This window comes from Penaeus vannamei, chromosome 27, assembly GCF_042767895.1.
Source record: "Penaeus vannamei isolate JL-2024 chromosome 27, ASM4276789v1, whole genome shotgun sequence".
Lineage (NCBI taxonomy): Eukaryota > Metazoa > Arthropoda > Malacostraca > Decapoda > Penaeidae > Penaeus > Penaeus vannamei.
In genome coordinates this window covers 29,784,304-29,811,803 of record NC_091575.1, presented here as the reverse complement: position 1 = coordinate 29,811,803, position 27,500 = coordinate 29,784,304, and the positions used below count along the sequence as shown (strand labels likewise).

Here is a 27,500-nt window from a genome sequence, read left to right as displayed (position 1 = left end):
CAGATCTTTAATAATGATAATGATGCAAGTAATAAAGATAATGATGCAATTAATGAAGATGGTGACGCCAATAATGAAGATAATGTGTCGCAACATAAACGAACTCACAGCCTCCCCCCACCCCCCCACCCCCCACCCAGCGGCAGCCAAGATCATAAACCTCTTTTTTCTTATTTTCTTTTTTTCTCTTTTCTCTCTCTCTTTTTTTTTTTTTTTTTTTTTTTAAGAAAATGCGTTTAATTACTTCATCACATGACAATGACAACGACATCGTGACATCTACGAATCCGAGACCACAGGACTGTTACGTCAGACGGGTGTGGATTCTGCCTCCTTCTCCCTTCCTTTCCTTCTCTTCTGTTCTGTTTCCTTTCTCCGTTTCTCTCACCTTCTCTCTCTCTGTCTATCTATTTGTCTCTGTCTCTGTCTTTATCTCTTTCTATCTATCTATTTATCTCTGTCTATCTATCGTATCTATCTATCTCTCTCTATCCATCTATCTATCTATGCATCTGTCTCTGTCTCTCTATCTATCTATCTATCTATCTGTCTGTCTGGCTTGTGTCTCTGTCTCTATATCAACCTCTCTCTCTCTCTCTATCTAGCAATCTATCTGTCTCTATCTCTGTCTCTGTCACTATCTCTATCTATCTATCTATCTATCTATCTACCTATCCATCTATCTATCTACCTATCTATCTATCTATTTATCTATCTATCTATCTATCTATCTATCTATCTATCTATCTATCTATCTATCTATCTATCTATCTATCTATCTATCTATCTACCTATCTTTGTCTATCTATCTATCTATCTATCTATCTATCTATCTATCTATCTATCTATCTATCTACCTATCTATCTATCTATCTATCTATCTATCTATCTATCTATCTATCTATCTATCTATCTATCTATCTATCTATCTATCTATCTATCTATCTATCTATCTATCTACCTACCTACCTATCTATCTATCTATCTATCTATCTATCTATCTATCTATCTATCTATCTATCTATCTATCTATCTATCTATCTATCTACCTATCTGTCTCTGTCTCTGTCTCTGCCTTTCTCTTTCAGTTAATGTTAATAACTCGTACATGAAAATAATACGCTTTTCCTCGGCTCTTCAGCTTTCTCGTTAATTATGCAAGAGGAAGAATTATTCATGTTATTCATGTAGACAGGTGTGTGTGTGTGTGGGGGGGAGTGGTAGACGGGTGCACGTGTGTGTGTGGGGAGGGAGGTGTGGGAAGGTGTGGGGGGGAGTGGTAGATAGGTGCACGTGTGGGGGGTGGGGGGGATGGTAGATAGGTGCACGTGTGTGGGGGGGAGGTGTGGGGGAGTGGTAGATAGGTGCACGTGTGTGTGGGGGGGAGTGGTAGATAGGTGCACGTGTGTGGGGGGGTGCGGGGGAAGTGGTAGATAGGTGCACGTGTGTGGGGGGAGCGGTAGATAGGTGCACGTGTGGGGGGTGGGGGGAGGTAGATAGGTGCACGTGTGTGTGGGGGGGGAGTGGTAGATAGGTGCACGTGTAGTTGGGGGGGGAGGAGTGGTGTAAGTGTGGGAGGGGGGGGTGAGTAAACGGGCATGAGAGGTAGGTACTTCTACCTTTTCTTCTACCTTTTCTTCTACCTTCTACTTTTCTGTTTTGACTTCTCTTCCTGCTGCTATTTCTTCTACTTCTACATCTTCAACATCCCTATCACTGCTCCCCCATCCTCCTCCCTCCCTCCCTTCCCCATCCTCCTCCCTCACTCCCTTCCCCATCCTCCTTCGTCTTCTTCTTCTTCCTCTTCCTCTTCTTCTTCTTCTTCGCCCTCCTCCCTACCTCTCACCACCTCTCTTCCTCCTCCCTCCCTCCCTTCTTCACCCCTCCCCCTCCCTCTTCCTCCCCCTCCATCCTCCACCCCTTCCTTCTTTCCTTTCTCCTCCTGCACCACCCCCTCACCCCTTCCTCCTCCACCCCTTCCTTCTTTCCTTTCTCCTCCTGCACCCCCCTCACCCCCTTCCTCCTCCACCCCTTCCTTCCTTTCCCCTCACCCTTCCATCTCCACTCCCACCCTACCTCTTCCTCCCTCCTCTATCCTCCTCCACCCCCACTCCATCCTCCTACCTCCCACACCCACCCCACACCTTCCTTCTCCACCCCATCCTTCCACCCCTCACCCCTACCCCGTCCTTCCTCCCTTCCACCCCCACCCCTTCCTCCCTTCCTTCCACCTCCAATTCCTTCCTCCCTTCCTTCCACCCCCACCCCTTCCTCCCTTCCTTCCACACCTCCACCCCTTCCTCCCTTCCTTCCACCCCACCCCTTCCTCCCTTCCTCTTCCACCCCCACCCCTTCCTCCCTTCCTTCCACCCCCACCCCTTCCCCACCCCTTCCTTCCTCCACCCCCAGCCCATCCTCCTCCTCCCCTTCACCCACCTTCCCTTCCTCCCATCCTCTTCCTCCCTTCCACCCCCCACCCCTTCCTTTCTCCCTTCCACCCCTCCACCCCACACCTCTTCCTCCATCCTCATTCACCCCCAACCCTACCCCATCCTTCCACCCCCACCCCCACCCCTTCCTTCCCCATCCCTCCCCTCACTCCCTCCTCCCCACCCCTCCACCCCCACCCCTACCCCATCCCCTTCCACCCCCACCCCTTCCTTCCACCCCTACCCCTTCCTCCCCTCCACCCCCTTCCACCCCCCTCACCCACCCCTTCCTCCTCCTTCCTCCACCCGTTCTCTCCGCAGCGAGGTTGGCGAGGGCGGCCAGCTCGCTCGCTCCGGCCAGTGTTGTCTCGAGTGCCCGACTCACAGGACCGTCTCCCACGTACTCTCCTCTCTCTTCTATCTCGACATGGCGACGTCCCGTGAGTGTGGCCCTGCGTTTGGGGGTTCTGCTAGGGTTCTGTTGTGGATGGGGGTTACTGTGGATGGGGGAAGGGTTGGTTTTTTATTCTTTGTTTTATTTTAGGGGGAGGGATAGGAAGATTATTTTATTTATGGGGGGATTTTTTTTTCCTGGCTGCTGTTTCTGGTTCGGTTTGAGTTTTCTTCGTTTTGGCTTCTGCTAGGGGATGTGGGAAGGGGTTTTTTTTATTTATTTTCTGTTTCTGGTTCAGGTTCGGTTGATTATTGTTGTTTTTTTCTTCTTTTTTTCTGGTTCGAGCACGTTGATTTGTTTGAAAATTCAATCATTAAATATTCTTTTTTTTTCTGGTTCGATTTCTCATTCTTAATGTTTTCTTATTTTAATCTTCTACTTCTACGGCTTGTACTTTTTCTCCATCTTCTTCTTCTTCTTCCGTTTCTTCGTCTTCTTTTATTTTTTCTTCTACTACTTCGTCTTGTACTTTTCTCCTCCTTCTTCTTCTTTTTCTTCTGTTTCTTCGTCTTCTTTTAGTTTTTCTTCTACTTCTTCGTCTTGTACTTTTTCTCCTTCTCCTCCTCCTTCTGTTTCTTCATCTCCTCCTCCTCGGAATACGAAATGTGAATCGAATTAACACCACCTACAATTATCGTTCGTTATCTCGTGTTCGTGTGGTAATAAAACAGCGATTGGAAAAAAATATATATTTCGTTCGGTTCGTGGGAAAAAAAATAGCGGATTTTTTTGAAAAGCGGATTATTATCTCTGGTGGATAGGCCTATATTATCTCTGGGGGATAGGCCTATATTATCTCTGTTGGATAGGCCTATATTATCTCTGGTGGATAGGCCTATATTATCTCTGTTGGATAGGCCTATATTATCTCTGGTGGATAGGCCTATATTATCTCTGGTTGATAGGCCTATATTTTCTCTGGTGGATAGGTCTATATTACCTCTGGTGGATAGGCTTATATTATCTGTGGTGGATAAGCCTATATTATTTGTGGTGGATAGGCCTGTATTATCTCTGGTGGATAGGCCCATATTATCGCTGGTGGATAGGCCTGTATTATCTCTGGTGGATAGGCCTATATCATCTCTGGGGGATAGGCCTATATTATCTCTGGGGGATAGGCCTATATGATTGGACGTGCGAGGAAATAATTGCTATCCACTTTTCATGTCAGAAATTAAATGAAGTGAAGGGATATCCGTATAATTATGTAAATTGTCTACTGAAAAATCCGCTAATTATGTGAGGAAATAATTGACGTGGAGAGAGATGCTAACAGATTTAAATAGATTTGCTTAGAATCAATTCACTGTGTCAGTAAATAGATAGATTAGAGAGAGGGGCGTATAACTGAATATATTTGGTGGGCATAATTCTCTCTGTCTGTCTTTCTCTTTCTCTCTTTCTCTCTTTCTCTCTTTCTCTCTTTCTCTCTCTCTCTCTTTCTCTCTCTCTCTGTTTCTCTCTCTCTCTCTTTCTCTCTTTCTCTCTCTCTTTCTCTCTCTCTTTCTCTCTTTCTTTCTCTTCTTCTCTCTTTCTTTCTCTCCTTCTTTCTTTCTTTATCTTTCTGTCTCTCTCTCTCTCTCTCTCTCTCTCTCTCTCCCTCTCCCTCTCTCTCTCTTTCTTTCTCTTTCTCTCTCTCTTTCTCTTTCTTCTCTTCTCTTTCTCTCTCTCTCTCTCTCTTTTCTTCTCTTTCTCTCTCTCTCTTTTTCTCTTTCTTCTTTCTTCTCTCTTCTCTCTCTCTCTCTCTCTCTCTCTCTCTCTCTCTCTCTTTCTCTCTCTCTCTCTCTCTTTGTTCCCTATCTCTTTCTTTCTTTCTCTTTCTTTTTTTCTCTCTCTTTCTCTCTGTCTCTTTCTTTCTCTCTCTCTCTCTCTCTCTCTCTCTCTCTCTCTCTCTCTCTCTCTCTTTTCCCCTCCATAATCAACTAATTGTATCTGGAAGTATAGAGATAAACATAGCATTGAATAAATCATAATCATTATTTGATAATTATGATCAGAAAATAAATTGAGTGAAGAGATATGCATATAATTGAAGAGATATGCATATGATTGAATAATTTGCTAGTTATAAGCCACTAATTATGCCGGGAAGTAAATTGAATTGAGGGATTCTTGTATGATTAAATAGATCTGCATATTTCATGTCGCAAATTATCATTAATTTAACCTAAACACAGTATATCAGGCAGACGATTTGCAAGATATAATTATTATGCTAATGATGGCTAAACATGTATGCATGTAAATTTTAAGAATTAAAAAAAATACGTAGAATTAAATATAGGAAATAGAAAATAATGTGAAACTTTTCTTGTATTTAAGCTTAATTTACATAATCATGATTTTCCTGATTTCGTGATGGGTGCGAAAAAGTGAATATTTTATTTCTTTTAAAAGTAATCATTTGAATGTTAAGATCATTAACAAGAAACGTCTTAACTTATGTTTTTTTTCGTGATCACTCTACTGCATTTGACACAAGTGAAAATTTTCAATTGATCAGAATAAATGTGTGCATAAAAGAAAAGGGGGAGAGAGGTGAAAAAGAAAGAATCATAGATAAATACTTAAATATATATATATATATATATATAGAATTTTATATATATACATACACAAATAAACATATATATACATATATACATATGTATATGTATATATATATATATATAGACACACACACACACACACACACACACACACACACACACACACACACACACACACACACACACACACACACACACACACACACACACACACACACACACACACACATACACATACACACATTAAAAAAAAGAAAAAAAGCTAGGTTAACAAACGCACAATCAAACACAAATGTAATCAAAGCACCAACCACCATTATAAAAAAAAAAAAAAAAAAAATTAATTTAAATTGTGGGGCAGATTTTTTTTTCTCGGTTGACTGTGGTCGAGCATGGTTAGGTGGAGTCGCCCAGCGGTTCCACAGTAACCGAAATAAAGGGAATTTCACGCACTCTAAACAAGGTTAACGACAGAACAGGGTAATTAGACCTTTTTTTTTTGTTAATTATATGTAGGTTTATGTTATGTTGGAGTAACTGGAATCGGTTTATTGTCTGATGAGATTTTCGATTTGATTAGCGATTGGTGTGTGTTGGTATGTGTGTCGAGTTTCTTGTCTGTATTATTGTTATTATTTTTCTCTTTTTTATTTCTCTTTTGGCTTTCAGAAGTTTCGGTCTCTATTTTTCCCTTCATTCCCTGAGCTCGTTCGTTCTCTATCTATCTAGCTATCTATCTATCTCTCTCGTTTTCTCTCTTGCTCTCTCTCGAATTCTCTCTCTCTCTCTCTCTCTCTCTCCCTCCCTCCCTCTCTCTCTCTCCCTCCCTCCCTCTCTCCCTCTCTCTCTCTCTCTCTCTCTCTCTCTCTCTCTCTCTCTCTCTCTCTCTCTCTCTCGAATTTCTGAATTTCTCTCTCTCTCTCTTGAATTCTCTCTCTCTCTCTCGAATTCTCTCTCTCGATTCTCTCTCTCGAATTCTCTCTCTCGAATTCTCTCTCTCTCTCTCGAATTCTCTCTCTCTCTCTCTCGAATTCTCTCTCTCTCTCTCTCGAATTCTCTCTCTCTCTCTCTCTCGAATTCTCTCTCTCTCTCTCTCGAATTCTCTCTCTCTCTCTCTCGAATTCTCTCTCTCTCTCTCTCTCTCTTTTACTGTAACTATTCCGTTCGCTCTCTCTATCTCTCTATACATCTCCCCCCCTCTCTCTCTCTCGTTTCCTCTCGTTCTCTCTCTCCCTCTATAAATTATCTCAACAGCTGAGACTCCAGAGTAGCATTTACGTCCAGCCCCGAAGGAAGGAATACAGCTATAACGGACACAGAATTCTATCTCGATGCCGCAGGGATATCTTTTTTATTTTCGTTTCTCTCTTCCTTTTCTTCTGGTTTAGATTAGATGTAGAATTGTTTTGTTAGGTGTATCATTTTTTTCGTTTCTTCCTTTCCTTCCTTTTCTTATGTTTTAGATCAGATTTAGAGTTATTTTATTAGGTGTATCATTTTTTGAATTATTTTATTAGGTGTACCAAATTCGGTATTATTTTATCGGAATGGTATGAATGAGAATGAATATCTTCGCAATATAAGGGATGTATTTGACCGGTTTCGATTATATCTTCGTCGGAAATACAGGTGTTTCTGACGAAGATATAATCGAAACCGGTCAAATACATACATTGTTTTGTGAAGATATTCATTCTAATTCATACCTGTTCTACATTTGTCAACATGAATACGGTTCAATATTTTATCAGCTGTACCTAATTCAGAATTGTGTTATCAGTTGTACCTAATTCAGAATTATTTTATCAGTTGTACCAAATTCAAAGTTATTTTATCAGTTGTACCAAATTCAGAATTATTTTATCAGTTGTACCAAATTCAGAATTATGTCATCAGTTGTACCAGAATTTGAATTACTTTATCAGTTGTGGTATATTTCTGGTTGATTAGTGACGATAACAGTCCGTAATCAGAAATGGGGTAATTGATATTAATGTAATTACTGGTTACTGAGCAATATTTTACGTTTCTTTGTTTCGGTGTAATACAAATGTAGGTCATTGCAGCTCAATGACTGGGGGAGGTTATACAGAACGTACTTTATTAAATCTGCTTAGGGCATTATATAGCCCTAAGCAAATTCAATAAATTTAGAATAAATAAATAAATAAAGAATGTACTTTATTGAAATTACTTAAGGTTATATAATGCGGTGTGTTGGACGCTACGGCATGGTGATTTGTAAACGGTGTTAGATAATAATCCTAAATCCGTTTTTTACCATCTTTATCATTTTTGTTATTATTATCATTATTATTATTATTATTATTATTATTATTATTATTATTTCTTATTGTTATTGATATTATTAATTTCATTATTATTATCCTTTTTATTATTGTTATTATTATTGCTATTCGTTTTATAATATCGCTATTATTATTATCATTGTTGTTGCTATTCGTATTATTATTATTATTGCTATTATTACTAGGCGTTTCTTGCAAATTTACATCTGTTCTCACGACAGACATGACTAGACTTCCAACACTAGAAGGTTTTGTTTACGATTCCCCGGCGATAATTACCGTTCAACTTCAACCCAAACTCCCACAATAAATATCATTTGCAACCTCACGGAGTCAACAGAATGACATACCTAACCGTCACACGTCAGAGAAGTTTCACCCTTATTCCCACGTATTTTAAAATGGTACGTAATGATAGCGGGCGTGGAAGAGGAAAAGAAAAAAAATGGTACGAGCCTTTCCTGAAATTATTCCTGATGGCTGTCAAGTCGTGACGTCAGCCTGCACGCCGCATCTGGGTCAGCTGGTCACCCAGTACCTCGAGTGTATATGGTTAGCGATGGCGGTCAGGGAGAAACTTTTTTTCCGAGATACTGTTCCATATATATTTTTTCTTTTTCTTTTTTTTTTTTTTTTTTTTTGCGGGGGCGGGATTGGTCTTTTGTGATTAGGACTTTCCTTGTTTTTTTGTTGTTGCTTTTTGGATTGGTATTTTGTGATTGACTTTCCTTGTTTGTTTGTTTGTTTTGTTTTACTTCTTTGTCTTAAGGTTTGGTCTTGGTTTGTTTTTGTTTTTCTTACTTTCGTTTTTCTTGTTCTCTGTTTATTGATTTATTCATTTTTACTTAGCTGTCTCCAGTTGCTTTTTTACTTTCGTTTTTCGTTTTTGTGTTCATGTTATACTTTTCGTATTTAACTTAGCGGTTTTCAGTTTGTATTTTTTTCAATCTTTCTTTCCTGCATGACAAAAAAAATACAAAAGCACACCCATGTTATACAACGTTCGGTATGTGATTTCATACATAAGACACTTTACGTCCTGCGCAGAAATTACTCTCAGAGACAAACACGCTTACTAAATTAAATACGTAATATTGAGGTAAATGAAATTAGTAAATTAAATTCGTAATATGGAGGTAAATTGTATTCGTAATATGGAGGTACATTAAATTCGTAATATGGAGGTACATTAAATTCGTAATATGGAGGTAAATGAAATAAGTAAATTAAATATGTAATAATGCGTAATAATAAACTCTCACACAAAGTCACATTAACAGAATAAGCTTGCAGTCCAATTCAGTTTTAATTTCATGGAGTAACAACATATTTTAATGGGAATATAATAACATAAATGTTTTCTTTCTTCTTGTGTCACCTATGGCATATTACGTACTTAATTTAATATAATTGATTTAATTTATTCTGATATTTTTTCTATTATAGTTTTTTTTTTACGTATAACATTGTTTTATTGTTGGCAGTATATATTTGAATTTGATTTTATTTATATATAGGTCTTAGCTCCAGAAAAATATAGTTTGACTTTTTACGATTTATGTTCGAGTCATCAGTCATTACTTTTAAGATATTAAATAATCTTTTTTTTGTCATGTTGAAATTACGTTGTTGTTGCTTGGATCATTCGTTATTTGTTTACCTCATTGTTTGTTAAATATTTAAGCTAAAGTCATCGTTTTAGAGTATTCATTTGTTTATATAGTTTTAAATTGTTTATGCGTAGATCACTGTTCAGGCTATCGTTTGAGGCGTCGTTTGTTAAGGTAATTTATCTAAGCTATGGTTAGTTTCAGTCATCGTGCTTTTAAGAAATTTATGTTGAAGTGACTGTTTGCATAAGTCATTTGTTTAATTAAGTTCATCGGTCTAGTAACATGTAGACAATAAGGCAAAACATGATTTACAAATATATCCTATAGCAAATATATTTAGGAAGACAAAAAGAGTTTGCAAAATAGATGGAATGACAAAAATGGCAAATTTAGATGAAAAAACAAGGTAACGAGTATATAAAACCAAAAACATGTATAGATGAAAGAAACAATATAAAGACAGACAAACCTAGATCAATTCACAACAGATATTGATAGAAGCATAAGTCAGTGTACAATTATGCAGTAGATAGAAGGATAAACCAAGTTTTATACACCAGATATAAACATGCAAACCATACAACAAACACACACTGGATAGAAACGTGAAAACCATATGGCAACATAAACTATATAAATCGGCAGACAGACCGAGATATAACCCACACAACATACATACAGATGAAAACCATATTGTAATAGGCAGAGATGTAAACTAAGCAACATACATACGATAGAGATGACAACCATATTGTTACATAGACTTTATAAATAGACCTATATAAACCACACAACAGACCGTATATAGATAGATAAGCCATAGAGTAATATACACTACATAGAGTAGATAGAAGCACAAACCACAGGGTGACATACGCGCCATAAATAGACAGACATGTAAACCACGTAACACACAATACAAAAAGATGAAAACCATATGGTAACGCACACTCCATAAATCAACACACAGACAGACACACACACGAACCGAATCTCACGTCCGCCCTGGCTAACCTACCTACCCCCTTCACGGTACTTGCTTCCAGGGAACGTAATGCTCCTCGCACTTGTCGCGGCGGCGGCGGTGGCGCTGGCGGCGGCGGCGGAGAAGCAGGTGGAGAAGGTCGAGGGAAAATCGACTAATCAAAGAAAGTCCCCGTTTGACATCACGTGGATGAATGAGTCCAACAAGAAAGTGCTTGACAACTTCATCACGTGGTACAAGCTCCAGCTCTCTCAGCTCGTCAATGTGAGTTTAGTTTTATTTTGGGGTTGTATTTTTTTCTGTGTTTGTTTATGTGATTATTTGCTATGATCTATTCTTCCTTGAGTGATACAATTCACTCACTCACTCTCCCCCCCCCTTCCTTTTCCCCCTCTCCCCCCTCTCTCTCTTTCGAGTGAGAGAGGGGGGTGGAGGGAGAGAGAGAGAAATGGTGTTATGGGCCGTAAAGAGGTAGAAAGAGAAACTCCTCGAGGTGACCAAAGCCAGTGATTCCCCCTCCCTGTTATTTGCTGTTGATTTATTTCCCTGTTCCATACCTATGCCTCTTTCCTCACTCAATCTTTTGATTTATCATCCATTCCATACAAACTCGCCCGCACTTTCTCCTTGCCCTCTTCCCCATCCTCCTTCACTTCTCGCATCACCATCCTGCGCTTCTACCCCCCCACTCTCCTTCACTCCTCCTCCACATATTCATCCACCTCCCTCTTTCTCGTGATCCTAATTTCCATCCCCCTTTGCTGCTGCTCTTCCTTCGTCCCTCCTCTTTCTCCTCCTCCGCTGCTGCTGCTCCTCCACCTCTTCCTCCTCCTTGCACCTCCCCTTCATCCTCCTTCAGTCCTCCTTGCCCCTCCCCCTACCCCTCCCCCTCCTCCAAAAAAGACCAGAAACCCACCACACCGAGCAACAGCATCCAACCCCAACCTCCATCCTCAACCTCCTCCTCCTCCTCCTCCTCCTCAGATCCTCAACCCCGTTAACTGGAACCTCGACGTGGTGTTCCCAGCTGTGAGTTCCGTCATCACGTTGTACACGGGTCCCATCGTCGCCCTGGGAATCCTGCTCCTCATCTTCTTCACCATCCCGACGTTCGTGAGCGGTCTCCTGCTCAACCCCACCGGCAGGAGCTTCGATGGGTAAGTTGCTTGGTTTCTTGCTTGCTTGTCTTCTTGCTTGCTTGGTGGGCGGGCAGGCGGGCGTTTTCGAAAATGCAAATCCCCAAATGACCCCGAATTGTTTTTGTTTTTGTTTTGTAAGCGACTGATAATGTACTTAAAGGTGGTTTTGCGTCTAGAGGTAAAGGCAGAGTATCCCCTATGTACGTGGGTAGATGTACTGTTCACTGTAAATTTTGTCGCACATACATGGCTCCATAAGTGCTCAGATCACTAAAGGAGTCATTTATTAGCCGAACATGACTTTATTAAAACTAATACTGGTATCATTACTGACATTATGATCTTTATTTTGATTATCGGAAAAAAAACAAAGGGGAAACTGGTGAGTTGGGTAGGCCTAGTAATTGACTCCCTCGTGACTACGTATTTTGTGGAGCCATCTGTGAAAATACAATCAATAAATTAAAGTTACAGTGGATATGGCATTCATCACGGCGCAGAGGGCTAAATGAACTCTTGAACTGTTCATGTTACTCTTAGAATATTCATCGAAACGCTTGTGCCGAAACTCGAGTCAAAATGATAGTTATAAAAAGGCGCTTAAATTGTTTTTGTTCAACTCTGTTAAAACATCTTATTTGAAGTGTCGGTATTTCATCTCGAGACGAAACATTATACAAACACTGAAATGACCCAGATTAAGCTCGTACATCATTCTCTTTTGAACTAATTGCCCTTCATCTAAACGCAAAATTGCACGCTTTGGCATGACTAAAAGAAATGAGAGTATATGTACGCTTAAAATCAAATACGAAGAAAAACGTAACCAACTTTTCCGCTTGAGAGGTATTTTATGTCAAAAGCAGGTATTTGTACGTTGATGCTTTTACACTATTTACGTACGCATATTCAACGAAAAACACAACGGGCACTTATACTTGCTAAAAAAAAAAGAAAAAAAAGGACCAAACACGTCATAGTACGTACGCATATTCAGCGAAAAAAAAAAAAAAAAAAAAAAAAACGGACACCTACACTTGCTATTAAAAAAAGAAAAAAAAGTCTCAAACATAAACACCGCCTTCCATCCCTTCCTCTTTGCCCCACAGAGCGATGTTTTCCCCGACCATCGACGCGGTGTGGCACGCGGTGCAGAAGGCCCTCGACCACACGGATTTCCAAGAATAGGAAGAGATCTGACCCGCCTTCCCTACAACACTGGCGATGTCTGGCCTGTTATGCGACATAACACGTTCTCTCACCACCGATCACTGTTGTAGTTTTGAAAGGATCGATACTACGTGCCATGGAGTACTGCTCTTGATGATACCTTATAATACTCATTGAATCTAGTTGAGATTTTAGGATTAATTTGTTGTTTCTTGTTGTGATTGTTATTGCTGTATTTATAAAATTTTGAATAAAAGCATATTGCATGTATTCTTTTAATTTACCTTAGAATATTTGGATAATTATATGCCGTAATTCTAACCACCCGGTTATACTGTTTCAAAACATTATCAAATCATGGAGACAGAAATTGTAATTAGTCCCTTTACAAACAAAAATTATTACATCCTTGCTACAACAAGCAACACACCTATTACAACCACATTAGATAAAAAAAATAACTTTCCTCATTTTCTAAAAATCTATGAAGTCCATACATCAGATAACGCAGAGCACTTCCCATTCCATTCACCCAACCCACTTTCAAAACCCTATTTCCTACAAATCCCAACCCTACTTAACTCACAAAACACTGACCCTCCACTCTATCCCCACTATCTTCTCCGAAAATCACCTCCTTATCAACACTTCCACGTGTATCTCTGTCCTCCACACCCCGCAGCCTGACGCCCACCCGAAAGAAGGTTCCTCGTACCACGCGCCCTCATAACAGTACCTAGCACGGTGACCTCCAGGCCGACGTCTTACCTGGCGAGCTATTAGAGATCATACGCATTACCATCAACCACTTGTCAACACTGCGGTTTGGATAATGTGTCCGCCTTAACCTCCTCGCGTTTGAAATTGAGGGGGAGAGGTAATGAGGGAGGAGGGGGTAGGAGAAGAGAGGGAAGGAGGGGGAGAGGGGGGAGGAGAGGGAAGGAAGGGGGAGGGGGGAGGGGGGAGGCAGTAGAACGAAGGGAGAGGAGAGGGCAGGAGGGGGGGGGGTTGGGAAGATGACGTTTTCCACTTCAACCTCCCTTTGTTTAAAAATAAATTGACCATTCATAAACCGATGATGGGAGGAAAAAAGGTTAATGGTTACATTAATCTCGTTTCTTGGGTGGGCGCTGCAACTTGCAATTACCAACGTGAAATTTATTAGGATTATTTTGGAAGTCTGCTTTAGAATGAAGGCCAGAAGGAAGTGGAACACACAGTCAATATAATAAACAAAGAGAGGGAAAGAGGGAAATGGGAAAAGAGAGGGAAGACCGAAAGAGGGAGGGGGCAGGGTAGAGGGAGAAAGAAACAGGGGTAAGGGAGGGAGAAAAAGATAAGGGGGGAAGGAGAGGGAGAAAGAAAGAGGGGGAAGGGGAGGAAGAAGGAAGGGAGAAAGAGCTAAAGAAAGAGGAAGATGTTGAGAAGGAGAAAGAAAAAAGGTGAAGGAGGGAGGGAGGAAGGGGAGGAGAAAGAGGATGAAGGAGGGAGAAAAGGGAGGAGAAAGCGGGTGAAGGAGGGACAGTGAGGAGGGGAGAAGGAATAAAGGAGGGAGGAGGGAGAAGGGAAGAGGTAGGGGGGAATGGGAGAAAAAAAAGGAAAGAGGGAGGGAGAAGGGAAGATTGAGGGAGACAGAAGGGAGAAGGGAATGAGGGAGGGAGGAGGGAAGAGAGAGGAAAGAGGAAGGAGGGAGGGAAGAGAGGAGAGAGAGGAAAGAGGAAGGAGGGAGGAGGGAAGAGGGAAGAGAGAGGAAGGAGGGAGAAGGGAAAAGAGAAGAGGAGGAAAGAGGGAACAGGAAGGGACAGGAAAAGAGAGAGGATGAGGAAAGAGGGAACAGGAAGGGACAGGAAAAGAGGAGAGAAGAGGAAAGAGAAACGTTAGGCAGGAAAGAGAGAAGAGGGAACAGGAAGGAACAAGAGAAGAGGGTGAGAAAGGAAGGGAGAAGGAGGGTAGAAGAAATAGGAAGAGACAAGAGAAGAGGGAGGTAAAAGGGAACAGGAAGGGAAGGGAGGAAGATGAGATATTATAAATGAAAACATGAATAAAAAAATATGTAGGAAATTATAAGAATTTCAACTGTCTCCTACATACTACTGTCAAGTAGCAATTACACACCATCAAATAACTCTACAAGACAATCTCTTTCTAAAATGAATATGATACCAATTAAAACTAGTTCGTCAGAACAGATATTCAATGAACTAAAAGAATTACACCAACCCTAACATGGGCTACAAAATGGGTACACTAATACTGCCATGGATTAAATGGGGTTAATATAATACGGGATTAAATGGGGTTATATGATACATTAATATAAAAAGGAGTATTCTAAGGAAATCATCAAAACCTTATGGCATGCGCTATGGCATATAAATGCAAATTTCTCAGTATCTACATGCACACTGTTGCCTGCTGCACAAATGCTCACCCCAGCTGACCCTAATGAAAATATTGTGGAGTGGGTACATAACAGGCATGAAGAAGAAGAAGAAGAAGAAGAAGAAGAAGAAGAAGAAGAAGAAGAAGAAGAAGAAGAAGAAGAAGAAGAAGAAGAAGAAGAAGAAGAAGAAGAAGAAGAAGAAGAAGAAGAAGAAGAAGAAGAAGAAGAAGAAGAAGAAGAAGAAGAAGAAGAAGAAGAAGAAGAAGAAGAAGAAAGAAGAAGAAGAAGAAGAAGAAGAAGAAGTTCTTCATTTGTGCAAATTGAGAAAATGCAGGTACCCATACTTAGAACTTACTTTTGACATTAACTGTCAATGAGATAACCAGACATACATTGCAGGAGGAACAGTATATAACAGGAATGTGTTAAACACACACTACTAAGTTGAGTAAATTATAAGGGGGAAAATCACCAAATAAACCTACATTTCCACCAAGAGATCAGAATGGGGCACTATCATTAACCATAAAATCCGTAAGGAACTCTATAAGATTCTTACAAATAAGGTCAACTTAATAGATACACATAATAAAGATTTTGTACAAAATTTATTTTAAAACATCACAGTTTTTGTAACAAAAGATCCACGAAGGAAATGCATAACAAAACCCAAAACTGCTACATAATTATAGGTAGTTTGAAGCAAATAAAAAAAAAGTGTTTTTTGTCTGAAAAGTAAATATCTTTACTTTGCATTTGCAACAAATAAAATGATAACTGTATTACAACTCTACCAAATCAAACCAGAAAAAATAAAACATATGATCACGACACCTTTGGTACTACGGGGTATCTGACAAAGAATGAATTTTCCATTAACATAAACCCCAAACAAAATTCAACAAAATAATCAATGCTGCTCAACTACATACATAAAAATAAATTTCCCTCAAATTCTTTGCAAAACGAAATATCATAACTCTAAATTTCTGTAACCAACAAATCACCTCTAATGCTTTGTAAGCAAAAAAAGTAAAAAAAAAAAAAACAATCATACAGACTGTAATGAGTCTCATCCTCTTTCTCTTCTCTTCTTCCTCTCTCTCTCCTTCTCATCATCATCATCTTCATCGTCTTCCTTTTCCTACTTAAACATCCCCGATCTCCTGAAAGCGATAGGCTGCCACAGAATTCTCCCAGTAGTTGAGTATGAGCAGATTGCCACTCGAGGTCAGGTACAAGCCAGAGGGACGGCGAACAGGCACATCTACTTCCAAGACCGAGATGTACCGACCATCTGGGTCATAGATCTATGGGAGCCAAAAATTCAAGAGTGTGTCAGTTCCCGAAACAACACACTAAGAAGATGATAATAATCAACATTATACTTGAGTGATGTCTGGCTACTGCAAAAAATAAAGGATAACACAATACAACTATTTTGCATCTGATCATGCAAATATCAACTGTGATTAGTACCAGATTAAACAAACTTTGATCTAGTTTCCATGTTAATAAAAATTTAATAGAATTAAGTGTGTCATTACCTATAAGAAACCATAGTTTCAATTAATTTCAATTGTAATTTACAGACCTCTTTTCACCTTATTTCTTATTATTTTCTTAATTTCTTTTACACTCTTGTCATAGAGGGTATTTATTTATCTATACTTATCTATATAACAATACTTAATTGCATTATTCCATCCTGCATAGAAACCGCAGATCATCTGACATTGTATTTGAATTTCTGAATCAAATCCATCAAGTGCCCATGGGAAATGCCTGTCAAACTTCCCTCACATTACTCTAGTAGGAGTAGATAGGTAATCTACACATCACTAGTATGATCCTAGTTGGACTATTCTTTTGTTAGGTTGTGTGTTCACTCTTGGCAGAGGTATGAGTCCTTCTCATGGAAGGTAATTATTTATTAATACATTCCGAAATTATATATAGATAGACAGATAAGTAGATAAACAGAAAGAGAAGTAGATAGACAGACAGATAAGTAGATAGACAGACAGACAACAGATATACAGATAGACAGAGACAAACAGAGATAGGTAGATAGATAGAAAATTATTTACAAATATATAGATAAATACAAAAATAGATGAGATAATTTAGTATACCATGGCCCCCATGAGGTACTTTCTAGGGAACCATGGAGCAATATGAAAATTATGATACCAAATTAAAGTAAATTTGATCTTGACTACAGCACCTACATACAATCATCTCTTACATATCAATACACTGGAATCTTTCTATAAAGTATTCTTGTTCAACACCTACTGACACCATTACACCATTCACCTCTACTAAACTTGATTCTGAAAAGATGAGTCACTGCATGGGGACATGGAGATTATCATATATTGGTTAAGGGCCACATAATGAAAAATGTTGGGAATCAATTATTTAAATACATCTATAAATAATCCTACAACTGTAATTTATTCCATCAATACCATCAAAATAATAATACCAACCAGTATGCGATGGTTTCGGCTATCCCCTAAGAGAATGAAGCCATCCCCATCGCAGACTATGCCAGACGGGTCATGCATCTGGTCTCGCCCTTGGCCATATTCCCCAAACCTTTTCAGAACCACCCCTTTAAAGGCGTCTATAATGTAAACACAGTTCAGGCCTGTAGGTGAAACATTAGGCAAAAGATGAACATCATAAGGATGAACAAAGGAATTATCTCAACTATGCACACTAATTCCAATCAAATCTCTTGAACACCCACCAAGATCCACAACTAAAAGCCTGTGCTCTCCCTGCCAGGCAATGAAGCGCGGTTTGCTCTCACTCTTGGCATGGCTACTCAGACCCAAGTCTACTTTCACCCTTGACTCCACATTGCCCGAGCCTGGATTCAGGGTGACAATGGTCAGATTGCCAGTCAGGCTGGTCTCGACAGTCACTAACAGGCCCTCTGCATTCACGGTTAGACCTGAGTGGCAAAAATGCACAATATAAAGCCACAGTGTACTCTATTTTTGTGATTGTGATTAAGTGATTAAAAAAGGAAAAACAACAGTAAATAAAAAATAAAGATAAATAAATAAACAACTCACCATAGGGTCGACTCAACTTTCCCTTTGCAATGACTTTGCAGCACTCAAATTCAGATGAAAAGACAGAAATGCTGTTGTTGTCCTTGACAGCAAAACCACCATGCTCGAGCTCCACCACAGCAGAAGGATGGTACAAGGAAGATGAGGAATAGAAAGGGCCAAGAACCTTCCCTGCTTCGTCAAACAGCATCATGCGGTTGTTAAAGGTATCTGCCACGATGATATGGCCGCTGCAAGCAAGACTCATCTTTTAAGTATCTTTTTTTTTCTCTCTCTCTCCAAGCTTTGTCTCTCCTTCTCTATTAGAATATACCATGAATGATCTCTCACTACTCAATCTTTCTCCATTCTATCGCTCTCATTTAACATGATTATCTTCATTCTCTCCCTCTCTCTCTTTCATTCAGCATGCTCATCTTTATTCTCTCCCTCCCTCTCTGCCCCTTTCATTCTCTCTGGAAGTCAATCAATATGTGAACTTTCTTTAGGTGAATATTCTTTAAATCTCAGGCTCGGAACTTTCCTTCTTCACTACCAACTTTGTACTACATATATGATTAAAAAAAACTCAACTCAGCTATGACATACTAATTATGTCACTACTATAATCTTGAGAGTTGTAAAAAAAAAGAAAAAAAGTCATGATCTTTGTACACACATCCAGACACACAAGGATACACAGGCACACAAAAGCTGCAGGAAGTAGTAATATGAAACAGGATCAAACCGACTCACCTTTCCAACTGAGCAATACCAATGGGTTTGTTTAAGGGATCACTGCTCGGAGCATACGCCTTGAATACGATCTTAGCCTCAAGATAGTTCATGAGGAATACCACAGATGACGCGGAGATGGTACCGTCATCTAAAATCAGGGAGGAAAGCAATGTGAACGAGAAAAGCCTCTTAAAAATATACTAATACTAATGGCAATATAATACCTATGATTATCATACACCAATTCTGGCACATCTGCCACATCTACTAAAATCTGAAAATTTAAAAAATATGCAGCATCTGCAGATTTATAATACTTATGCAATATATATGTGCTAACAAAGACAGCAATGAACCATAAATCTATAAAAAAAAAAGTGCATGATAGGTTCGTTTTTTCAAATAAAGTGAAAGCTTTGGTATGTCAGGATATGCAATAAACATACATACTGACTTCTCTTTATGTACAAATAAATGTTATGTTACAATTTTCCTCCTTTCTTTCATACTTCATCTGATCATACCAGTAACATATGCAGAACATATAAACTACATGTTTCTGATGATAATTAAATATATCAGAACCAATGAGTCCTTAAAACTGACTAGCTTTGTTACCATTATTGTTAGAAGTATGAAAACCATTCCTTTCCAGATTTTCCTCTTCCACTACCACCTCCTCTTCCACTAGTTCTTCTTCTTCCACCACTACCTCTTCTTCCTCTATCACATCTTCCACTTCCTCTACTACTTCCTCTTGCTCCTCTATCACCTTGTATGTTTCCTCATTTCTGTAGTGTTCTGTATCATTTCTTTCAAGTTCTAGTTTTTTATCAGGTAAAACACCTTTACTTATCTGTAAATAGAAAGAAAAAATCCAAAATTGAGTTTCATTCTTGAATAGAATTTGCAACATTAAACACTTCTAAATAGCATCAAAACAGAATATCATTATTATTCTATGCTCACTGCACATGACATGATAAAGGACAATACCATTCTTCTCAATAAACTGCAATTCATTGTCACTCTACAAAGACAGATCTACCTCTTTCTATGAGTAATACCTTGAGCTTCAGACATTTTACAAGTCAGGTGACTATTAACCACTTCCCGCCGGGTGGCATACATGTGCATGCCATGGCTGTTGTGGACAAAGAAGCGGATGGCATCAATCATGACCCTTCCCATGCCGTCGGCTCATCAGATGAACCTTGTTCTTATCCAATAGTAGCAGTATAATTTCTATAGTAAAACTTTCAGGCAATAACACCTAAAGCGAAGGTAAGCCTTCAAAAATTTTAAATTCTTAAAAATTGTATCAAATGAAAGCTTTTAGGTGTCTATTGTTGTCCACAAACTGCCAAACATGCCAGATACAAACAAAAACTGTCAATGTGTGCCAATAAACCCGCAATCATATCCACTTGCAAAATTTTTAACCTGCCCTTATATGGTTTCAAGAAAGTTTTGAACATCATGCAAAACTAGCTCAATGGGTAAGTATGAAATCAAAATCATGCTAAAGATATATTACTGGAACTGGTAAAAGTGAGTTTTCATCTGGAAGTTGCATAGCAAGACAGGATGTAATAACAGGGAAAGATTACGTTAGACAAGGGGAAAGGCACTTCACTAGGAAGAATGTGCTATCATACTAGAAGTGCTCAAACAATATTTTTGAGGAAAATACAAAACAAAAGTTTTTAATTTGCCCTTTGGATCTGGATGACAGAGCATTTGGATAGAGAATGGACGCTGTGGACCATTAGGAAGGGGCTATTGCATATTTCCACCTTAAACAAGGTTGGAAGGTATACCATCTGTAAGCCAGAAAATGGCAAAACAGCATATATAGAACAAGAGTAAATAACATAGCACAGAGGATTGTTTGTCTGGGCCAGGCCTACAAGACACGCACCCAGAAGAGTTCCCACCTTAATAAGCCTACTGCCCGAATTTTGGTCCATGTGCAGACTACAAGGTACCCAGATCCAGCAGGCTAATGGTCTAAAGAGGTCTAACACTGTGCCAATGCATAAAAGAAACTGAATTTGCACTGAAGGAGCACTTAAAAGAAAATTTGATGATTGGATAAATACAGCATTATAAAAACTAAAAATAAGTAGCAGTTGAAAACAAAAAGGGCCACATCAGAATCCATCCCTTGTCAAGTTCAGTTCATGGCAGCTGACAAAATATTAGTGATCCCTAAGGACAGCCTTGGCATAAGCTACAAGCATAGTACATGCATTAATTTACACCAAGTACCCAAAGAATTACCTGGATTAATCTGGCCTGTATTTGTGAAAGTCCATTCATCATTTTTGCTGTAGTTCCAGGTCTCCCCACACTTCTGCATACTTCTGTACCATCAACAGAAAAAAAAATTAGTCTCTTTTCTTTTCACACACATATGTACTCACCCACTCTCACCCACTCATACACACTCACACACACTCACCCACTCACACACACTCTCACACACACTCTCACACACTCACACACACACACACACACGCACGCACGCACGCACGCACACACGCACGCACACACACACACACTCACTCACTTTCACACACTCACTCTCACACACTCACTCAATCACTCTCACACACTCACTCACTCACTCACTCACTCTCACACACTCACTCACTCTCACACACTCACTCACTCACTCTCACACACTCACTCACTCACTCACTCTCACACACTCACTCACTCTCACACTCACTCACTCACTCACTCTCACACTCACTCACACACTCACTCACTCTCACACTCACTCTCTCACTCACTCTCTCACTCACTCACTCTCACACTCACTCTCACACACTCAATCACTCACTCTCACACACTCACTCACTCACTCTCACACACTCACTCACTCACTCTCACACACTCACTCACTCACTCACTCACTCTCACACATTCACTCACTCACTCTCACACACTCACTCACTCACTCACTCACTCTCACACACTCACTCACTCACTCACTCCCTAGCCTTCTTATATCAACATCAGATGACCCGAGCCTGGACTGAGCTCTGTGACATAGGCATTTCAAAATGATTCAATCCGAAGTTCACTTACCATGTGATTCTTCCCTTTTGCTAATTTCCTCATTCACATCTGCTGGTAAGAGACACGGACTGAGTCACAATCACAAAAGCTCTTTCATCAGGAATGGGAGGTGAAAGCTGCACTTCGGTAATTTCTCTTTACTTAGTATAGCAAAGAAAGAAAGCAAACAAAGAGAAAAGAAAAGAAAAGCAAAACCAAAGAGGACTGAGTAAAAATGACCTGGATAAAAAATAATAATAACAATAATATGATAATGATTGATGAAACTGATGACAAGTGATGATGAAAATACTGACACTGATAATAATAATGATGATGATAATAAAGAACATTAAGAACAAAAATACTACTGCACAAACAAACCTGGATTAAATTCATGTTCAATGTGCTCTCCAGGATAGCAGGTCCTTGCCAATTGAAGCTCCGTTTCTCTGTCATGCTCCTTCATTGCCTGAGATATACTGCTGGATGGAAAGTCAGAAGTCTTGTCCAGTTCTTCATTCAAGATTTCTGGTAGTGTGGGCTGCTAATGTTAAGTAAATTAAGTTATCAGCAAGACTAACTATTGATTTTCTTTCAATACACAAATATCAAGGTAAATTAAATATTGCTGAATCTGTATGAAGTGTATGTAAATTACACCTGAATCAAAAAATAAATTTTACTTATTCAAGCAAATAAATATCCAAACAAACCGGGCAAAAATTTACATCAAAGTAAATGAACAGTGTACATGAAATAATCAAAGACTTTCCAGTTATTTTACATTCAGAACACCCTTTTTTTTTCTCTTCTCTTCTGTTTTGCCACAAATATTTTTATTCATTTTTACATTTCCATGCATTACTAGATAACAGTTGCTATTTCCAATCAAAGTTTCTAAAATAATTCAGAAGAAAATCAAATTAAACCAGAAAAAAATCTGAAACTGGATTTTGAAATGATCATCTTGGTTTTCTAAAATTTAATGTATAACTCCAATTATAAATTATTTCTTGAATATGTGAAAATAGTCAAAATCTTACCCCTTGTAAAGCTGGAGTAGCACACTTTGGTCTCCTAAGGGGAACTTTGGTGCTCGGACTTGGTCTTCGTCGGACATACTTTCCTGGTTTTTCAGAAGGGGGAGGTGTGGGCAAGGCTTCAGCAGGCTTGTTGGCTTCAAGGGACTGGAGGGAAGTGCTGAACTCTGAGTGTGCGTCTTCCACATTGCTTGAATCCCCTTCTCCAAAGTTAAGAGGTCTCCTCAGTGGGCTTGGTAGGTCATCTGCATCCTGTTCACTGTACAACTCTGTCTGCACCCCTGGGTCAGCTAACAAAGTCATATCTCCTTCACTTCTGGATACCAGATCTCTATCCATACTTACCGATCCAACATAAGCCTTTTCTACAGGATACTGAGGTACCATAAAAACATCATTCACAGGCATTTCATGTTCAGGATACTCCAAAAGGCTCTCCTCTAGTTCTTCTGCACTGATTCTGCTTGCAGGCTGATCTTCAAGCTTAGAATGCCTATCATAAATCTGGTGGTACATGTCATGCTTCCAACTTTCCTCAGGTGCACTCTCCTTGATCCTCCATTGTTCAATACCTGCAATACCATCAACATTATATCATATCACATATTGGACAACTCATCTGAAGATTATTAGAAAAAAGGAAGTTTAATAAATAAATCTCATCACTATTTGACATTACATAGTACCTACTACTGAATTGCATTTTAAAACCATAAACTGGACCCCTCTCCCAAAGCTAAAATTAACATTCTGTTAGTTATGCCAACTAAAAGAGCAAGTAATTTTTCGTCTGCAGCAAAGATGTTTGGAGTTACTATCACCCTCCTTGGGTTATTTTACCATATGTATAAAAGCTGCAAAGCATAATCATCAACAAGAATCACCAACACTCTAACAGCTGAGAATAATTTAGGAAGTAATATGACACCATACAATGTCTGTCTGTCTTTGTCTCTGTCTCCCTAGCTCTTTATTTGTCTGTCTTTCTGTTTCTCTTCTTCCATTTGCCTTGTTGTATTATCCATGACAGTATGGCATAAAATACAATAGAATTCCAGTATTTCAGGTGCATTATATGCACAAGACACACAACATACATGCCTACAACACATAGTGTCTCATTATGTTTATAGCTTATAAATATCAACCCATTGGATCCAGATGCTTCACTGCCATCACATGACCCAAAAACCAGACATTACGCTTACATCAGCCACTCTGATGGGTGTGCAATTTGTAGACCGGGCACATGTGAGCACACTGTTTACAATATATATTTTTTTTTCTACACAAGTGTTTTTAGTTGTTTTGCCATTTTCTAATGTCCGTATTTGTCATTAGATCTGCTTTATCCAGATGTTAATAAACTGTTCTCCTTGCACAGATTTCATGTCATCTCTTTAGGTATTCCAGAACTCAGTGCAAGAATAAGAACAATAAGTACTTTTTTTTTTGTCTGTGGCCTTTTTAAAAACATTTTTTGTAACATACAATTTTCTGTAATACAACCTGCACCATCAGTCATGGCAGCCAGGAATACGATCCTGAGCATGAAAACGGCATCCTCCAAGGAGCTGGCCCTCTTCTAGTCATGGCTCACGGACAGTGCATAACCTACTTACATACTGATGGAATTAATGCAAAAGCCATTCCCAAACACTAAATGAGTCTAATCATCACCCTACAAGAGGTTTGTGCACTCATGGTGACTCTTCCATAATAGTGGTCTTCAGCTAAAATGCTCACAATGGGAAGTTCACTTGACCCAAGCCTACTGCCAAATTTTCCCATGATGGCATGTTCACGTCATCCAATCCTCAGGCCAAATTTTTTCATGACATGATGGTCATGTCATCTGGATTGTATGGGTTAAGATTTGATTATATCATACGCAAGGGAACTAATTTTCATGTCTCTGGAGTAATTCATCTGCAAATATATACCCTAAAGGTATCAATTATCAAAAAATAATGATAATAATAGTAAAAAATCATAAATAAAAATAAGAAACAAATAAAATAAAAGATAAATAAACACTCAAGGGAAACAGACATGAAAAATCACATACAGTTCATCAGCAACTGATTGGCAACATCTTCAGGGAACTTATGAAATTCTTCAATGGATAAAAGGTTAACCCACTTACGCTGGGTGTCACACACATGTGACGCCCGGAAAAACAAACACTAAATCTGAGCTTTCCAGCGCGTGGACAGGTTCCTGAACTGGCCCTCACGCCGATTTTGATACCGCCCAGAAACTGGGATTATCGGCTTTCAAATGGACCATCACTAGTGGGTCTAATACAAAAGATAACATACGCTGTTTGTAGCTGTACAAAACAAGAGATAAAGGTTCAACTCACTTTCCTTGTTTCTTTTCTTTGCACATAGTTCTGCTGTCTGCCTCTCTGCTATAGCAACCTAAAGAAAAAGAAAAAGAAAAAAGAAAACATCTTGACAAGACAATCCATAACATACACATGACATGATAAAAATGAAGAATTATTCTCTCTCATTTTCAGGCAAGACTAGAGTACTCCACTTTGCCTTTTTTTTACTTTAAACAGCTGACACTTAATACTTGTGTTAACGTAAGTCTGGAATTATAAACTATATTTCGTATTGATTTATGCCACCTTATAATTTTTTTATTTTTTTTTATCTAAAGTACTTAAGAGTCTATGGTGTGTAGCCAATTCATTTTTTTCCTTCTTCCTTTTTTTTTTCTTTCCCCCTGATACTGGACAGAGTTTAGTAACTACAGCGTGATGATTCAGGACAGGAATTTGAATCCGGCGGTCTTTACCCTGGATGATTTACCTTGGATGACAGCCACTTAACCAAACAAGACATCACCACTACTCCATTTCACTTATGTCTAATGCAGCTAACTTGCATAGACTGATGCATGCTAAATTACCTTAGAATGCAAATACTTTACTTTTAAATATGCCTTCTAAAAGAGAGAAAGTATTGAAACTAACGCCGAGACTTTACTCCTAAATCTGCCTTCTGGGAGAGGAGCAAATACTAAAGGCAATATGCATTAACTACTGTAAAAGTTCCAAAACTTCAAGCTTGCTAGACTTGATAGGGTATACAGCAGCCATGGCCCCCAACCTGCACACCACACTACACACACAACCCACGTTGGGTCATGGAACATCCAGGCTCTCCTGGTTCCTGATTCCCTCACACACTCTGGCTTCATTCACACTTGGCAGCCAGCAAGTGAGGACAAACGTGGTCTCCTCCTACTCCATATTGAGGACAACCATGGTTTCCTCCCACTCCCTCCCACTCCATATTGAGGACAACCATGGTTTCCTCCCACTCCCTCCCACTCCATATTGAGGACAACCATGGTTTCCTCCCACTCCCTCCCACTCCAAATTGAGGACAACCATGGTCTCCTCCCACTCCATATTGAGGACAACCATGGCCTCCCACTCCATAGAACTCCAGCTTCAACACCACTTCACCCGCAGCAGCCATTCATCACAATCCACACAAATCCTCCCCGAGATGAAACCAGTAGTAGTAGAAACCAATCTTCCAGAGCTGAACCAATATCAAGCACACCACAAGCATGGAGAATTTACCTGCTGCTTTCTCTGTCGGAGTTTGCCATCAATTTCATCATTTTCTTCTTTGGCTGCCTGTAATATCATTCTCACCTTCATGATTTCTGGTGAGGGAATAGTAGCCCTGCAAGAAGGAAAACAATTATAAAAATAATCAGACAAGAACATTAACATGAAATAAGAATAAATAAGTAAATAAGTATTTCAACAAAATGTAGTTAATGTATCTTCCATATATTTTTTCATGATTCCCATATCCGAAAAGGATTTCTAATGCTAATCAGTTTTTAACAAATCATAATTTGGTAAAGATCTCTCTCTAAAACTGTTAACAAAATGGCTGAAACTACATAAAGATACATTTGATTCCTCAAAACATTACCCGTAAATTCAATACAAAAACTGGTAATTGCTTACCTTATGTTATTGGCTTTACTGTTTACATCACTGGTGTCATCACGTTCTTCGAAATCTGGCTGATATTCATCCTGTGGGACACTAGCATTATAAGGATAGTGGTGTATATCCTACTATCAAATTAATTCTGCCAATCGGAAAAGAGATTTTTAACTGAACGGTATACTAACTATCATTTAGTACCTCTATCTCTCTCTGCATGCTGAGTGTTCTAAGCAAAGATCATACTGGTTTCTATCACACAACAGTATTCAAACAACAAAAAGCACCTGATCACCCCCGGGAATTCTCCTTTTATTCATCTACTTAGTAGGATCTCACAGGCCTTCCTTCTACCTCCTCTTTTCAACCAGTTGTACCCAGGTGTCAAGATGTAAAGTATCTGATGACCATGTTTTTGACTGAGTCTGAAGTGCTGGGTTTGGACTATGCGATTCAAGACCATAAACAGTATGAAAAAGTCACAGGCCATGCACCTCCATGTGGAGATCCAGCCTTCTTATTTTTCAACCTTTTGTAAACTAAGCCCCCAGGAATGTAGATGCATA

The 27,500-nt window shown here is 39.3% G+C and overlaps 2 protein-coding genes across 7 annotated transcripts in view; one reads left to right on the top strand and one right to left on the bottom strand.

Annotated features, from left to right (window-relative positions):
• LOC113811216 (uncharacterized) overlaps positions 1 to 12,917 on the top strand; it is a 20,408-nt gene extending 7,491 nt beyond the window's left edge. Inside the window, exons 1-4 of one of the 2 annotated variants that reach the window (XM_027362898.2) lie at positions 2,767 to 2,869; positions 10,404 to 10,606; positions 11,327 to 11,499; positions 12,591 to 12,917. In XM_027362898.2, the coding sequence (XP_027218699.1) occupies positions 2,857 to 2,869; positions 10,404 to 10,606; positions 11,327 to 11,499; positions 12,591 to 12,669 (468 nt within the window). In that variant the 5' untranslated portion in view covers positions 2,767 to 2,856 and the 3' untranslated portion in view covers positions 12,670 to 12,917. Of the gene's footprint in view, positions 1 to 2,766; positions 2,870 to 10,403; positions 10,607 to 11,326; positions 11,500 to 12,590 lie in introns of those variants that run through there. The other variant, XM_027362899.2, reaches the window with a different exon arrangement.
• Positions 12,918 to 15,625: 2,708 nt separating this feature from the next.
• The window catches only part of LOC113811240 (RING finger protein nhl-1), a 19,416-nt gene continuing 7,541 nt past the window's right edge, over positions 15,626 to 27,500 (bottom strand). For 2 of the 5 annotated variants that reach the window (XM_070141161.1, XM_070141165.1), the window contains 13 exons: positions 26,953 to 27,023; positions 26,554 to 26,659; positions 25,315 to 25,372; positions 22,953 to 23,521; positions 22,291 to 22,453; positions 21,937 to 21,978; positions 21,124 to 21,206; positions 19,459 to 19,696; positions 18,859 to 18,988; positions 18,124 to 18,353; positions 17,793 to 17,999; positions 17,530 to 17,690; positions 15,626 to 16,344 (listed from right to left, as the gene is read on the bottom strand). In XM_070141161.1, coding sequence (XP_069997262.1) covers positions 16,183 to 16,344; positions 17,530 to 17,690; positions 17,793 to 17,999; positions 18,124 to 18,353; positions 18,859 to 18,988; positions 19,459 to 19,696; positions 21,124 to 21,206; positions 21,937 to 21,978; positions 22,291 to 22,453; positions 22,953 to 23,521; positions 25,315 to 25,372; positions 26,554 to 26,659; positions 26,953 to 27,023 — 2,220 coding nt within the window. In that variant the 3' untranslated portion in view covers positions 15,626 to 16,182. The remainder of the gene's footprint in view (positions 16,345 to 17,529; positions 17,691 to 17,792; positions 18,000 to 18,123; positions 18,354 to 18,858; positions 18,989 to 19,458; positions 19,697 to 21,123; positions 21,207 to 21,936; positions 21,979 to 22,290; positions 22,454 to 22,952; positions 23,522 to 25,314; positions 25,373 to 26,553; positions 26,660 to 26,952; positions 27,024 to 27,500) is intronic. The other 3 variants (XM_070141162.1, XM_070141163.1, XM_070141164.1) reach the window with 3 other exon arrangements.